The sequence below is a fragment of the Camelina sativa genome, chromosome 6 (assembly GCF_000633955.1).
Source record: "Camelina sativa cultivar DH55 chromosome 6, Cs, whole genome shotgun sequence".
Taxonomy (NCBI): Eukaryota; Viridiplantae; Streptophyta; class Magnoliopsida; order Brassicales; family Brassicaceae; genus Camelina; species Camelina sativa.
Genome location: NC_025690.1, coordinates 12,311,618 through 12,328,900, shown reverse-complemented (window position 1 = coordinate 12,328,900; position 17,283 = coordinate 12,311,618). Strand labels below are relative to the sequence as shown.

Below are 17,283 nucleotides of genomic sequence, written 5' to 3'. Positions count from 1 at the left end.
TTTTTTTTTTTTTTTTTTTTTCCTTAAAGTAATGAAAGAATTATTTTATATTATTGACGGTTCATCTAATTCTAATGCATGAATATCGAACAATTTATATTACATGAAGCTTATTTAACTCTGGCTTATTATAGACTTGGAAGTTGGAACGTAGCCAGCTATTATCAAATTCTTCAGTTTTGTTGGAGACTGGAACCTGTTTTGAAGCTTTTTTAATTATCACTCATACTAGCTATGTACTTTTCCATGTGTTACTTTTATTTATTTTTGAGTATTTATTTGGTCTAGTTAAGATTTATAAAAGAATATGATTGTAGCCTCTTTAGATATTGGTAGTGTTAACTGATCAAGTGTGATATTGCTAATTAACTTGTTTTATTTACATCGAAATCTCTAATTCTCTATATCATACACTAAATAAGTTAACCAGAGAAGAGAATAATAAACCCCTGAAACCATATATAAGAGCATAATGTTTTGTTTGGGAGGAACAGAGGCGAAGAGAGAGCTACGTCGGTTTATTATTTCTTGGTTTAACTTACGCATCCGTTGCTGGGCACTGGAAGATATCATTCTATGGATCAAGTCTCCATCACCGATTCACAATGATCTCCGGTGCTCATCTTATAGTAAAAGGTAGTCAAGTATATCTATTAGCTTAATTACGGAATCTAAAAGGTGCTGTCAAAATCCAAAAGCCTCAAGAATATAATGCTAATCACATCCCAAAGCATCCAAGTGCTAATCCAAATTCCTAGTCGTGGCGTTGCACATGGTTAAGTCTCTTTGGATACATATTTCATTTATATTTAGAAAAACAAATTAGTTACTATTCAAATACAATTGTAGAATAGACATTGTTTTGTTTTCTTTTATTTTCCCCTATTTTCTTAAATAAAAATAAAAGTTAATTTGAGAAAGAGCAGTTTTTTTATACGGCTATTGTGAAAAATAAAAATTACTTGTAAAACATTTGAGGGCATTTAGGCATTTTTGCAACAAAATTATCCCTTCAATTTATAAGATGTTTGCAACACAAAGAAGCCAAACAATACTCGTTTTTGTACTATTATTTAATATTTCTAATCAACCACTAATATTTCTATAATTATTTATCTGTTACTGATCTTAACCGAATCAAATTATTCATAACTGCGTAAACCCCTCTAACCGAATAGTCTAACCGTCCCCAAATACCAAGTTAAAGAACATATTTGATTTTTTAAAGATATTAAAAAAAAAAAAGGGTATAAAATACAGAGAAGAGTAACACTAAAAAAATCAAATCTCTCATCTTGGCGGAAAAAGAAAAAAGAAAGAAACAAAAGCAGAGAATGGAAAACGCGGCGAGCTTAGCGACGGGTCCCGACGGACGTAAACGGCGGGTGAGCTACTTCTCCGAGCCAGAGTTCGGCCAACCAAGGGAACCCTACGCGAGCCATATCGCTAACAGCCTCATATACAAACACGGCCTCCACCGTCATATGGAAATCTACCGCCCAATCCTCGCCGGCGTTTCCGACTTCTTGCGGTTCCACTCGCGGGACTATATCGATTTCCTCGCCTCATTCACGCCGATGACTCTAAATGATCCTTCCTTCTTCCTTAACGTCAGGCGCTCGCGCTTCTTCAGCAATGACGTGTACATGGACAGAGAGATGAACCTTTTTGATTACTGCCGTGCCTACGCTGGTTGTTCTTTAACCGCCGCCGCAAAACTGAACCGCCGAGAAGCTGATATCGCTATCAATTGGTCCGGAGGGATGCACCGTGCCAAGAGTGATAAGGCTACTGAGTTTTGCTTCGTCAATGACATTGTTCTTGCGATCCTCGAGTTGCTTAAGACTTTCATTCTTTCAAGGTAACAACTCTTTCTTTGATCTTGAGGCTTAGAGTCTCCTTCTATGTTCAGATTTAGGCGGTTGATTCATGAATCTTTGATGCATCGTTGTTCAGAATCTTGATGTTTGCTTTTCTGAATTTTGTTGTTGACAGAGAGTTCTGTACATAGATATTGGCTATCGCCGTGGGGATGGAGTGGAAGAAGCATTTTACGATACTGATAGAGTTATGACTGTTTCTTTCCACACTGATTCAGACACTTTCGCGTTTTTCCGAGGATACGGATACGGATACGGAGACAGGAGAGAGTTGTATTCTCTGAATGCACCGTTAAAACTTAAAAGATTGCCTCAAGGATAAAAGTCTTCGCAATTTGTTCAGACCTGTTATCACCAAGGCGATGGAAGTTTATCAGCCAGAAGTTGTTGTTCTTCAGTGTGGTGCTGATTCATTAGCTGATAATTGGCCTGGTAGGTTCAACTTGAAAATCAAGGGTCACGGTGATTGCCTCCAGTTCGTAAGATCTTTTAATGTTCCTCTCATGGTCTTGGGTGGTGGAGGTTCTGAACCTCGCTTTGTTTCCCGCTGCTGGTGCTACGAGGTCTGTTTCTCATCTCTTTGGTAACTGTTATTATGTGTTTTTCATATCAGTTCTTTTGATGGGTTTGTTTTCCTTGGTCTTTTGTTTGCAGACAGCTGTTGCGGTTGGGGTTGGGGAACAACTTGAGAACGATCTCAAAGTCAACGAGTTTTTTTACAAGCCAAACTTCAAACAAGATTTAAACACACCAAGAGATATTGAGATTCTAAGGTAACCTCAATCTGGTGTCCATTCACAACTTTTTGCATTTTAAAATTATTTCGCATTCCTCGTCCTTGTCTTATCTAATTATATATGGAGCTATAAGACTTAACTTACTTGGTGCAAGAAAAAAGAAGAAGACTTAACTTACTTGTGCCTTTGATTACAGGAACGAATTGCTACGGAAACTTTCACAACTAATACACGTACCTAGTGTACAGTTTCAAGACACTCCATCAATGAGTCAAGCCACAGAACCGGTAGAGCTATAGCCATTCATTCATTGCTGTTATATCTCTCTCTTTCTTTTCTGAGTTACTTTTGACTTGTGATCAAGGCTTTTAAGATTCACATCTCATATCTGTAGGCGGAAGTCGACATGGAGAAGAGACAAGATCTAAGCAATTTGAGGCGATCCAAGCTGTGAATTAGACTCTGACGAGGATTGGCATTTTCTCAGATAAGGCCAATGGGGGTAATATCTCATCGGAGAAGGATTCTTCATACTTAGTTTCACCTTTTTTGTTTGTGAGTTGTTTTACATACAATACATGTAGATAACGTAACGAAGAACGATAATTGTATAAATCAAAAATGTGTGTAAGCGTGATATAATAGAAAATACAGATTGTTGTCAAAAGTCTCGGAAACATACATTATCATCAATCATCATCATCTAAGCTTTAGTATATTCCTTGATGCCGGTGGAGAAGAAAACAGAGTACGACCTTCATTCTGTAACAAGTTAGGACTTGGGACCACCATTATATAAGCTGTGTTGGTAACTATAGGCTCCATGAGATCAGTTGAACATATAGTATTAGGATATAATTGTGTATCCTTGTATATGTGTTTGTTGAGTGAGTGTAAGAATAAATTGATAATGCAACAAAAGTTGACCAAATATGAAAGGCTAATTATAGCAAAATATACAGACAAAAAAAAAAGGATTAAGATTGTTTTTTGGAAGTCAAATGATACTTATTTGATTCCAAGATATCTATGTAAATACTTTATTCAATACTATAGTTTTACCCAAACTATGATGTTGTTGACAAATATGGAAGAACTCTTTATGGCAATCTACACCATGGAGAATTTTAAGAAAATTATCAAAGAACATGAATCTTTGAAAATTTAATTTGGCATGTTGTAATAATATATTTATGTATATACAAATATGCATTTTAAAGTTAGATTACTGGGATTTGTGACTATATGTGCAGAGATCAAAGCAACTATCAACGGCCAAAAGTGCATTTCGCAGTGTATAGGTTCATACGATAATTATAAATGCAGCGTGGACTGCATACAATTGGGCTATGTGACAGGAGGATGTCGTACTCTATATCCTTCTGAACCTCCATATTGTTGTTGTTATAAATTATAAGTTTATAACTGATGATCCCTTAATTTGCCATGTGTTTCTATAGTTATGAGAAGCATGTGGTTTCCTCTCGTAATAAAAAATACCATGAATCAAACAACTAATGCAGGGTAATATGTCATAGGTGAAGGATTATTTATACTTAGTTTCACAATTTTTTGAGTTGTTTTACATACATGTAGATAACGAAGAACGATATTTGTATAAGCATATAACACCTACACCAGTAAAGAAATCAAAATTGTGCGTAAGCGTGATTATAAAAGCAGTCAAATATTATAAGAAATTCATATAACAGATTGTTATCAAAAGTCTCGAAAACATTGTCATCGATCAGACGATCATCTTCATCTAAGCTTTAGTGTATTCCTTTATGCTGGTGGAGAAGAAAACAGAGTTCCACACTTCCACCATCATTCTTTCACGAGTTGGGACCGGTATATAAGTTGTCTTGGAAAATAGGCTTTACAATATGAATTTCTAATAACGAGTTAGGGAATCCCATATAATTCTGTATCCTACTATATATTAATTGGGAAGTACGAATATAAAACTAATTTTATAAAGTGTAAAAAACTACATTTTCATGCCATTGGTTTTAAAGGCAAATGTTTATTTTTTTAGGAAGGAGAAAAATGTAATTTAAATATAAGACTAACAAAATCTTTTAAATAAATAATAGTTTCTAAAAAAAAAAATTTCTCTCTCTTATTAATTATGGAAGAAATTATTAATTAATTTTGAAAAATTGTAAACTAATCAGAATTTTTAAAAGTAAGATTTTATACCTAAGTATCCAAATTATTATTTTAATAACTATATTTGGAAGATTTTGTTAAGATTTTAAATTATGATTTTCTTATCATAAAATACATATGATAAAATATGTGTTTTTAATGTTCCACATAGGCGGGTTGGTAAAACTAAAAATTATGTAATTAATAAAATAATATTTTTTATTTGCTCACAATTATAGTATAATAATTAATAAAATTATGTGAAAAATAAAATAATTTTATTATATAAAGTATGGCTTCAAAAGTTACTAACTCACCAGATCGTGACACGTGTCAATTTCAAATATTATTAACTCATTAGATCGTGACAAGTGTCAATTTTAAACAAATTGTTAATTTTAATAGAAGAAAATTTTACTAACTCACCAGATCGTGACACGTGTCAATTTCAAAAGTTATTAACTCACCAGATCGTGACAAGTGTCAATTTTACACAAATTACTAATTTTAGAAGAAAAATCTTTAAAAAAAATCAAGAAAAAAAATTACTAATCATAACATGTGTCAAGTATACTGATGAGATGTTGACATGTATCAAAAATTATTATTTTTCAAAACAGCTAATTAAGATAATAGCATTAAATCTACATAAAATTTACATGTTTATATCTAAAAAGAAATTTCCAAAATCAAAAAGAAAAATTAACAAACTAATATATCTTTCATTGTACGCTAATTATATTATACGTATTTTCTTAATTAGATTTTGACGTGTAAAAACAAAAAAAATAATTCATTAAACATGTATATTATTATTAATCAATAAATAGGGAATAACAAATCTAAAAAGAATAACATAAGTTATGTCAAAATAATTGCTATTTTTGAAAAGTAATAGAACAGCTAATTAAGAAAATAACATTATATCTACACAAATTTATATGTTTAGAAAGCTTTGATCTTTGATTTTTTCCTGATATAGTTTTGCTTATCTATTGTGGGTCTTTTATTCGTGCAGGTTCTTCAATGGAAGCTATCATATGCAATGAAATGGAATCAAAGTATATAAAGCCCGCTAAATTAATTGAGGATGGAGATACTGATGGATGTTCCAAAAGTGATTCTACAGTTAGTAGCATTAGAAGTTTCGAAAATTAATCGATGGTAGATGTTTCTGGTCAAAATATAGAGTTTTCTCTTATGGATAATGTCAATGATTCCGGTAATGAAACAAAAGCTACTTGATCGAGTAATGGAGAAGCGATTTTGAAATTTGGAAAGTTAGAACTGTAAACCGTTTTAAAATTGGTTTCAAACTGGATTTATGTGGTTTTTTTATCGGATTTGGTTCGTAAACCTTCTAAACCCAGGTATATAGAGAAATATATGAGAACTTTTGATTGGGTAGAAATAAGTTGAGAACTTACGATTCGAGAATATTTGAGTCGAGGTCATACGTATTTCTAAGTAATTTTGGTACAATGTGATACTTCTGAGGAGTAAACAGGTCATCGATCCTTTAACGTGATTATGACAAATATCATGTTTTTGATTGTTTATAAAGTTTTTATTTTGAATTGTTTATAATTTTCAAATTTTTAATTTTATTACGTTATAGTAACTTTCTTTCAATTTCTCAATAAAAAACTTTTATTGGATTGGTCATAAAAGCTTTTATTGGATTAGTCACCAGTTGTTCATCCAAAATATCTTTGGAGTAAAAAAAATTATGGTTAAAAACATTTTGTCACAAAACAATTTTAGTAATTAAAAGAACTATAATTATGCCAAAATGAAAGTAAAGCAACATAAAATTTGTTTAATTTGTTTAAAAGACATTTTAGGTGGTGATAAAGAGCATACTTTAACAATAAAATAATTTTGGGTGTAAGAGCATATTTTTAATGGTACAACATACAGTAAAATTGTACATGGTTATTAATTATATGTTGTTTTGATGAATTCTTTGCATGTAAAATATTTTGTAATAAGTTGTGAAATGTTCTTGAAATTTGACAATAATAATATTTGTAATGATGAGTATTTGGCAAAAGTTTTGGTGGGATATAAATTAGCTTTAGATTATTGTAATTATTGTTATAATATATTTAAAATATAAAAATATAAATAAGTGAATGAAGGTAAATAGAAATATGATTTTTTCCTCTAACTAAAATTATTAAAATATTTCTTTCAAGAAATATTTTTTGTTTTTATTTTTAAAAAATTGTTTAGGGTTTAGGATTTTTTTTTTAACAATTTTAAAATCCGCACATCGTGCGGGCCCTTATCTAGTAATTTATATTTTTAAACTGTTTAGAACTTGATTTTATATATATACAAGTAAAGGTAGTGTAGCTCTATAGTCATAACTGTCAATTTATAAACAAAAGTATAAATGAACAAACTATTTTTAAAATAATAATAAATGTATATATACATATATATATATATATATATATATATTATCAACAAATATGAAAGGCTAATGACATCGAGACAATAAATTTATTTTTTTAAAAAGTTGAGGTTATTTTGGAAGTAAATAATAAATAATATGTGTTCAATTCCAAGATTTTTTCTTAATTGCTTATTCAACTTTTGACCCAAAATATGATTTTTACAAATATGTAAAAACTCTTAATGGTAATAAAAATATAGAAGACTAGTATAGTGAGATATTTAGGATTTATGTGTCCAATACCTAGATGAATAGGTCTATAAATAGGACTTACTCAAAATCTAAAAAGTTGCATGCAGACCATTGTTTATTCAACAAAATAAAAATGGGTTACACAAAAATCTTATTGAATCTTTTTCTTGTAATTATATTGGCTGTCTCGTCGTCTCCACAAAAGGCTATGGCATCAGGTATTTTTTTAATTTGATATATGTATAATGATTATTGCAATTACAGTAGTTATTACCTAAATTTGATCATATAAAATCTTTAAAGCGATGTACAATAATTTTTGAGAAATGATCATTTGAAAATGTTATGTGGCATGTCATAGTTAGATTAATGTGGAGTTTGTGTTTGTGCATATATGTGCAGAGATCAAAGTAAAGATTAATGGCCTAGAAACTAGAATGCACTCATACATGTACACCTTCATATGATGATTATAAATGCTTTACGGATTGCCTATCATCCCGGTACGCGCAAGGAGGATGTACCACAGTGTCTCCGTCTCAACCTGAAAAATGTTGTTGCTATTAATTAAAATTGTTGATCCGTTGATTTACTTTCCTATGACTATGAAAAGGCATGTAGTTTCTCTTTGTAATCAAAATGCCATGAAATAAAAATCATATTTTTATCTAAATCACAACCTCAATTTGATTTTTTGGCGTCCGTGTTTATATATATTCTTGTATAATAACGGGGTCAACAACGTAATTAAAACAACTAAAACTACAATTTGGAAGATTGGCTTACAAGTCAAATGTTATGTGATACAAACACTAGTTTTATCATATTCAAATACTGAAAGTGCATCAGAACTCTAAAAGTAACAGGAGGCTGTGAAATGTCTCAGATGTCTGATATGCTGACATGGCGTGACGTGCTAATGTAGAGAAAGATTGTGGGACGCGGTGATAAGATGCATGAGAAGGAAGAAAGAAAAGATCAAGATATACTCAAAGATATTGAGAGTATATTTGATTAGAAGAAATAAGGAAGGATATTTTCTTAGGGATAAGTAATATTTCCTTTTAGTTAATTATGATACACAAAGATCTAGGTTAAAGATCGTTTGTGTAGGTATAAGTAGACTATGGCTAGCCACAAAAAGAGCTAGCACTCGTGGGATAAAAGTTGTGAGTTTTGTAAACCTTCAAATGAACACAAAAAGCTTTGAAGGTGAGTGTGTTTTAACTCTTTTAGATCTACACATGATGTTGTGTTAGATAGATAGAAGAGTGAGCTTAGTTTCAAGTCTTGTAAGAAACAAGAGTTTTTATAAGATTGATTAAAGCGTTTGCTTGGCGCGTTCCAAGTGTGTTATTTTTGTGTGTGGTGTTCTCTATACCTTAACAAGTACGAACGACATAAGGCGTTATATCTTAATCTTATTTACTTTTTTTTAGAATACATAATTGACTTTTTTTTGAACTTATTAAAGTACAATACATAATTTACTTTCTTAGAACTTATTAAAAAGTCCAAAAAGGTATTCTAAACTTTTCAGACCAAAAATTATTGATATAAAAAGTTTATTTTTCAATAAAATATAAAAAAACCTCTTCTTCAAATTCTCATGATTTTTATGTACTAGTAAGATTATTTTATAATTTTTATCTCCTTAAACTGCTTAAAAATTGATTTACAAATAAAAGAATAAATGGCCAAACTTTCTTTTTAAATCATTTATTTCCAATATATATATATATATATATATATATATATATATATATATCAACAAATATGAAAGCTAATTACACCAAGACGATAAATATTTAAAAGCAACTAAAAATTTGAGATTGCTTGGAAGTAAATAATTTGTGTTCTTTTTTTGTGCCTTCTATTACATCATTAGTAGAAGATATTTGATATAATATTATAATTTTATTATAATAATATTCAAATACCTACAACATATGTGATTACGATGAGAACCTCTAAGGAACATTGATTTCAGTCTTTCACGGCGTAACTTTGCTTGTAACACTCGGATCTACAACAGACTATGTACGACATCCCCTATTGGTTGTTTGAGTAATTACCCGATATAGTTAATCGTGAGACAGTATATGCAGGGTCGAATCTACAAGGACCAATGGTACACTAAAGATTTGCGAGACTTGTAAATAGCTAAAGCGAACAAATGCTTGTTTGTTTGGTTTCAGAAATTGTAAATAAAAATGCAATAAATAAAACGGTTTAACTTATAGGATTAAAACATTGGGCTTAGGGTATTTCAGAGATCAATGATCAATGGGGAAATGAATGAAGGAATTCAATAGTTAACAACCGTTCTAGAACATGCACACAAGATTTGACTAACCCTCTTTCAAGGTATTAATCACTAAACTTGACTACTCAATTACTAAACTTCATTTGCAATCTCCTAATCAAATTTGGATTATCAACCAAGTTCACTAAGTTTACAATATCCCCTAAGGTCAACTTTCGCAGGTTAGAGAAATATTGCTCAATTCATATTTGTTCAGACATTATACTGAACACTTTTGATGCATAGAAAAACCTAAAATCTAGAACAAGGTGATCAGTCCTATTCTAGCATTAAGAGCATATGAATCAAAGAACCACAAAGAAAATAGAATTCTCAAGCAACAATTAAATCTTTAAATCATTTGATCTCTTGCTTAGAACCCTAAAACCCAATTAGGTGACTACTCACACATATTGAAAGCAACAACAAAAAGAGATGAAGAAGACATAATTAAATTGATGAAATAAAACGAGAAAAGAGTTTAGAAATATTTTCCAAATGGTCAAAGAGGATGGATATTTAATCTCTAGAAATGACTTAAAAAGTCTCAAGATGCAAAAAAACTCATAATAAAATAAAAGAAATAAAATAAAAGTGAAAATAGAAAAATTCAGAAAAATAAAATAAGTGTCTTGAACCCAGGCAGAAAGACATTAGATTTCACTAAACTTCTCCACACTTCAACAGATTTGTTTACAGACTTCACAAGATTTCACCAGACTTGTCTACAAACTTCACCAAACTTCTTCAGAATTCTCTAGACTTCAGCAAACTTGTCTATAAACTTCAGCAGACTTGTCCATAAACTTCACATGACTCCTCCAGACTTCTCTATACTTGTCTCCAAACCTCACCAGACTTCTATAGACTTGACCAGATTTCTCTAGATTTGTCCAGACTTCATGATTCAGTTCAACTTGAAGATGTCCAAAAGTTACTTCCTGCTTCTTTATTCCGATTAATCTTGAATCCAACCAAAAGACTCCAAATCTAGCACATCGTCTCCACACCTAATCACAACTTAAGAAAAAAATTAAAAAGACACAAAAAAGCATTCTTGCGACAAATGACCCAAAACAAATACTGAATGAATGACAAAAGACACCAAAAAAAAATACATCACCTATGATGGACATATTCTCCCTTTAACACAAACAATTATGCATGTACCACATCTCTATTTTGAACACACAAGACCACGACGAACAACCTTGAATGCAGCACTCTGGACCTCCCGATAAGTTTTGCATCATTAATCTGCAATAAACTGCGTTTACTGGGGTTCGATAAGTGCATATAAACTGATTCATACAATAGATAAGTTGTAAAAAATAACTAATATATGTTATATGCATGTTTTTCTTAAAGTCGACAAGAAAAAAGAGTTTACGATGACCGTGAGTATGAGAGTTAGCAATTATACAACCTCCAAAACGATTAAATGAAGAATAAAATGAGAAGTCCATATTAGTCATTCTCATTTTTTAATTTCAAAACTGAAGTTAATAGTATTTATTTTAATTATACATTAGAGTTGTACTTGATTATATTATATAAAATCACGTTTATATACGTTACATGTCTAAACTCTAAAGTTACACTAATATTTTATTTAATTGATTATAATACTAGGGACATAAGGAGTTCAATCCAGGTCCGCCAAAGTAAAAATAACTTCCCCACTCACGTCGGGTGTTTCGTGTGCAGGACAAATTCTGGAACTGGCTGCAGGTATGCAAGGTAGTCAATGATCTTCAGGTTGCGGAAGAAGCTTGCCTTGCCGTAGCCTTCCTCTGCAAAGTGGCCCGAACCCATATGCGTGGTAGTGTGCTGGCCGTAGCTGCGTGTGTGTTCACAATCTCGCCACCCCACAGTACCAACTCCGCCGGGCCATGAGCTAGATGCGTGAACAGTTTCTCCGGCCAATACCCGATCAACGATGAATCAATGATCAGCCACCAGTTCCCATCGTTAGCATCCTACGATTCCAAAACAATACATTACAACAACAAACTAAAAACTCTCAAATACCAAGATCGAGACTAAGTTTCCGGGGACGAGCATTTTAACCGAATAAAGAGAACTAACAAATTTGATTTAAATTGGGAAAAGTCTAATAATGTTCACAAACCTTCCAGATGAACATTGTTACGTCAAACTGGTTGCCGCCGTAAGAAGAGGTAGGAGAAAATGCACTACCTACTGCGAACTGGTTACTGACTTGTACGAATCCAGAGCATTCAAGATTAAGACACCCTGTCTTCTGATATGTGTCCCGCTGCAAGACATTTACACATTATTGCCAATTTGCCATAATCATAACATGAGTAATTAGAGATTGCAACAGTAGTTCCAAATATATTCACAGAGTTGCTGTTTATCAAAAAAAACAAAAATTCTCATACTTCAGACGGACATGAGATTACATTTATAGTGTTTACTGTTTACAGTATACCACAATAACTAGAAAAATTGAGTGTGCTGCGTGTGTTCACAATCTCGCCACCCCACTGTACCCACGTCGCCGGGCCATTGATTTTTGCTTTTTTTTTTCTTAGGTTTTCCTTAGGTTTTGCTTATGTTTTACTTATCTTTTTCTTATTATTTGCTTAATTTTTTCACTCTAATTATTTTTCTTATTATTTAAAATTTGTTAATAAATTTAATGTATTGAACATATAAAAAGGATACAAAGTGCAAAGCATTAAAGTCACAACTTACGGTGTGATTTGACTAATTCTTTTTTACGTTCCGATATATGAATATAATAAATAAATGTTCTGTTAATCATATTTTCTTAACCAGTCATATCAACCACACGAAAAATGAAGAATTTGGTAGTTGGTGTGGAACTATAACGGCTCGAGCTGCCTGACCAAACTATACCCATAAGGCGTAACACGGTCAGGATTAAACCATGAAAAATTATTGGACAGACGTTCGAGTTAATCAAAGGACACAAGGTTAATTACTTTTAATACAACATTATTGGAATAGTATTGTTTGGTAGGCTTTCTCGTACAATACCTCGATGGTCATCACTGGAGGCTTCTTCTACGTGGAAGCTAGTCCTAAGCACAGTGCGAGCTTGACAAGCACAATGTTGATCGGGGAGAACGAAAAAGAGGAGAGTTACGTTTGAGACGGAGGAGCTAGAAAAGGTAAAGAATCGAGTGAAAATAAAAACTCTTGGCTTGCTGGTCGAAATAGTGCATAATGCATATATATATAGAGATTTATTTTTGTGCATGACTAATGTAAAGAGTGTTTTTGGAAAAGAAAACATATGTTTTCTTTACTCCGAAGTCATAAAGTTTCTATATATGGATAAATATATTATTCTCAAACTTTTTGAGAATATCCCAAAACGGAAACTTCGAACAGAGTTCCCACGCATGCAGTGGACGGACGACACATCACACATATGCTTTCTTTCTCCTTCCAGACAAAATTGATCCAGGTAATGTTTTTTTTTTCTGGGTGTAAATGTTAAGACCATGTAATGTTATTCAGTTATTGAAAAAAAAAAATTATTCAGTTTTGCAACACCTTACCATATATTTTATCTACCATTAGCGATAGACAAATACTTAGGTTCACCTCCTATACTCTCAAGTGTGATGTGTCGGTTTGAGTTTTCAAACAAAATTTCCGTTTTACAAACTAAATTACATCTCGGTTTGCGTTTACAAATGAGTTGGTTAAGATTTAGATTTTACAATTAGAACGAAATTATATGTCGGTTAGAATTTACAAATGAGATAGTTAGGATTTATATTTTACAATTAGAATGAAATTATATGTCGGTTTGAGTTTACAAATGAAATGGTTAGAGTTTAGATATTACAGTTAGAATGAAATTATATATTGGTTTGGATTTATAAAAGAACGGTTTAAATTTTTAATTTTATAATAATGTATAAGGGAAAATATACATATTTTATTTCTTATTTTATAAGGGGGTGAACGAAGAGATTCACTGTACAGGTGAACCCAATTATTGTTCTTAGTGATATCTCTTTAATTATAAGAAAATTAGGGCAACTGATGTTGATGTATTCTGCTTTGGTTTTCAAATGACTCATATAGTCACACAAGAATTTTGATCTCACATACCAAAACGGAAGATTCTTCTCTTTCTTTCCAACACTAATTAACAGTTATGCTTTTCTTCTTCACCATCCATACATAATGTTTTTCAACTTTTTGATTTTTTAACCTTAATTTCATGGTTGTATGTATCGTTTCATATTACACTGTATTCAGTTTGGGTTTACATGATTTATATAGTTTCTATTATATATTACTAGAAGTCATCTCGTGCTACACACGAGTTTAATTAGGTTACAATGTTGTTCAATTTTAGTAATTTGGAAATTATTAGTTTTTATTTGTTACCCAACAATGATTATTTTTGTGATTTTAAAAATATAGTGATCATTTTAGTTTTTTTTGGGTTTATTTATTAAGTGTTACTTGAGTTTTCCTTTTATATATAGTATTACATGGAGAAAATTTTGATTGCATAGTAGAGTTTATGTTTTTTTTCTCCTTTTAGATTTTTAATACATATTAGAGCATGTGTATTGGTGAAAAACTCATTAAGTTTCTCATCATATAATATTATTTTTAATGTAGAGAAATTTGAGAACATCTTTCTTATATTATGTGGTCATTGGTGAGTTTCTCGTCAATATAATATTTTCATTAATTTTGTAACTTAATATTTTTAATATAATTTGCTTTGAATACTTATTTTGTTATTTTTCTTTGCATTTGATCTTAAATAATAAATACAAAATTATTAGTATTTTAAAACATATTAAATTGCTTATTAATTATATTTAATTTTATTAAGTAGTTATATTTCATATCATATATGTATTGATGTAGTATATTTCAGTCAATTAAATTATCAATCCACAATCTGCATTAATCAACTCACTAAGAATACACAAAGTTGCTTAATCTATTCTTAACATGAATTGGTTTTGTTGTAACAATCTTAACTAGCAAACAAATTAAAGAAAAGAAACAGAACACAACTAACAACAAACTTTAAATCAAGATTAAACAAGTGAACCTTGGGCAAGGTAATTGACTTGAGAGATAGCTAACCAATCCTAGATGTCCATGCAACAATCAAGAACAATCCTATGGCTAAGAACACTAATGCAAATCAATCCATTTCCATGGTAGAGATTCCTATGCTAATCAAGTGATAATCAACTTTTTCCAAAGGCAATCACAAAGCTAGCATGCATTAAGAACAAGTCTTAATACCACTAAGCACCCTAATCATCAATTTCCATTGGCTAGGAGTGCAAAGCCCTTGAATAGTGTGATTCAGGAATTTCATCAAACACCTTCTGGGCAATGGAAATCCTAATGTCTAGATTCAAGCTAGATCAAGGCTTTCCAGCATTATTAACACTAAACAAGATAGGAAACACATAAATAAGGTTCTAGACATCAAAGATTAATCATATATCTCCCTAATCTACCTAGCCCAAAGTTCTAATGTTCTACTCACTCATCATCATGATCACACAAAGGAAAGAGTTTGATCTTTGTGAAATCATAATAAGAGATTATAGATTAAGAGATTTGAAAGAGAAATTGCTATTAAAAAAACTTAGAAGTACTCAATCATTCAACAAACCAAGAGTAAATAAGCTTAAGAATCCTAAGTGGCTGCTAAACAAGAGATAAACAAAAGATCAACCAAATATAAGAGATAAGAGATCAGTCTCCCCTTAATAGGGTTAGAGTATTTATAGCAAAATAAAAGGGAGCCGGATCAACCCAGTTCAAACCGGGTCAAACCCGGATCAAAACTAAAACAAGTGTGGTGATGGTCTCACACGGCGATGCTTTGACCGATTGAGATGGCCGATTGAGATGGCCAATTGGGATGGCCAGTCACACTTTGGCCGATGGTGGTGGCCGCTGGTGTAAACGGTGTTTTCTCTTCTTGAACTCCATCGGCCATGGCTTGGCCGATTGATGAGGTCGCGTGGCTCCAACGGTCATGGCTTGGCCGATTGAGCTAGGCCGCTGCTGTAAACGATCTTCCTCTTACTGAACTCCATCGGCCAGCTCTTGACCGATTTGGATGGCTGCTGGTCTTCACTCGGCCACCGTTTGGCCGCTGCTCTTGGCCGCGTGTGGCTCCTGTCTTCACTCTGGCTGTATATACGTTCACTCAAACAGGTATAACTCTTTACACGCACATCTGATTGGCCTGAAATCACCTCCATTCCAAAGCTTACTCAATTTCCAATAACTTATATGAAGACCTCTGGAGCTAAATCCCAACGAAAGGTCTTCATACGAGTCGATCTTTGAGGGACTGCAAACTGGTTTCGAATCATCAATCATCTTGTGTGCATCCAAATGTGTGTCTTCCATTATATTACTAATTATTGACTTATTTGGCTCCAAAGAACACTTTCCTTGTACATCTCTACTCCATCATCTGAGATAACAAACTTGATGCAAAATGCAACCTAAATCAACCTGAATGCTCATGAATATGCACAAAACAATGAAGAATTAAGCTCTAAAATTACATAAAAACACAAGATATCATGTATTATCAATAATAAAATTATATATACTAATATAGTTAAAGAAAGTTTCACGATACTAATTTTTTTTACAACTCTCATAATTTGTTTAATCATACTAATATTTTATTGTATCAACTAATATTAATTTTAAATAATTAAATATATTGTTTAAAATTATGCATAATGGAAATTCTTAGAAAGCTAATTTTATTTTATGACTTATAAAAAATTTAATAATTATAAATAACAAAATAAACTATTTAATTAAGATTTTAAATTTTTGTGGATTTAGTTTATTATAATAAAATCTAGCTACTTAGATAATGACATTTGTCATTATATGTTAAACTTTGAGAATCAATTTTCTCTTTTTCAATTAAAATAATATTATTATTTTTCATTTATTTTAATTATTAGAAATTCTATAATAAACTACCAATGCAGATGGTCTTAAGCATTCACCATCGTTTTTCTTTTGTCGCTTGATTTTGCAAAATTTCTATTACCAGTTCGAAATCTACTGAAAATGTAATTTTGTAATATAACTTACATGAATACAATCTTAATATGAAATTTAGATAAACAAAAATGAACTTAATAAATATCTTTACCAGTTAATTTTTAGTGAGGTAAAAAATGCAATCACATTGCTCCCTCATGATAGAATTTATTATTTATACATTCTAATACAAATTAAAATTGTTTTTACGAAATTTTAATAATGAAAATGAATCCAAGTAAATAAATTTATGATGATTATAAACATTCAATGGTTTTATTTCATCATCATCATAGATGCAATTGAATAAAATGAATAATCATTTTGTCATAACTACTTAGAAGACAACCCGTAGAATATTATAATGTCAAATGTCATCATAATAAAATTTCTTAGAAAGTAAACTATTACATGTGAAAGTGGAAATTGTTATAGGAATTTATTTTGTTCTTTTATTTATAAGATGGTTAATTCTAAAGCTATTTG

At 31.2% G+C, this 17,283-nt stretch overlaps 1 protein-coding gene and 2 pseudogenes across 1 annotated transcript; 2 read left to right on the top strand and 1 right to left on the bottom strand.

Annotated features, from left to right (window-relative positions):
- Window positions 1,335–3,071, top strand: LOC104698957 (annotated as a pseudogene).
- On the top strand, window positions 7,548–8,031 carry LOC104791037 (annotated as a pseudogene).
- On the bottom strand, window positions 11,481–12,765 carry LOC104698956. Its single transcript, XM_010414325.1, has 3 exons — window positions 12,754–12,765; window positions 11,858–12,004; window positions 11,481–11,705 (listed from the first exon to the last, which is right to left on the bottom strand). The coding sequence occupies exons 1-3, from the start codon at window positions 12,763–12,765 to the stop codon at window positions 11,481–11,483; spliced, it is 384 nt and encodes a 127-aa protein (XP_010412627.1).

What these genes read in the sequence shown, in the direction of transcription:
- LOC104698956 (XM_010414325.1), bottom strand. An exon ending in TAACAATGTTCATCTGGAAG is followed by an intron (nt 11,706 to 11,857) that starts GTTTGTGAACAT and finishes TTGGAATCGTAG; the next exon opens with GATGCTAACGATGGGAACTG.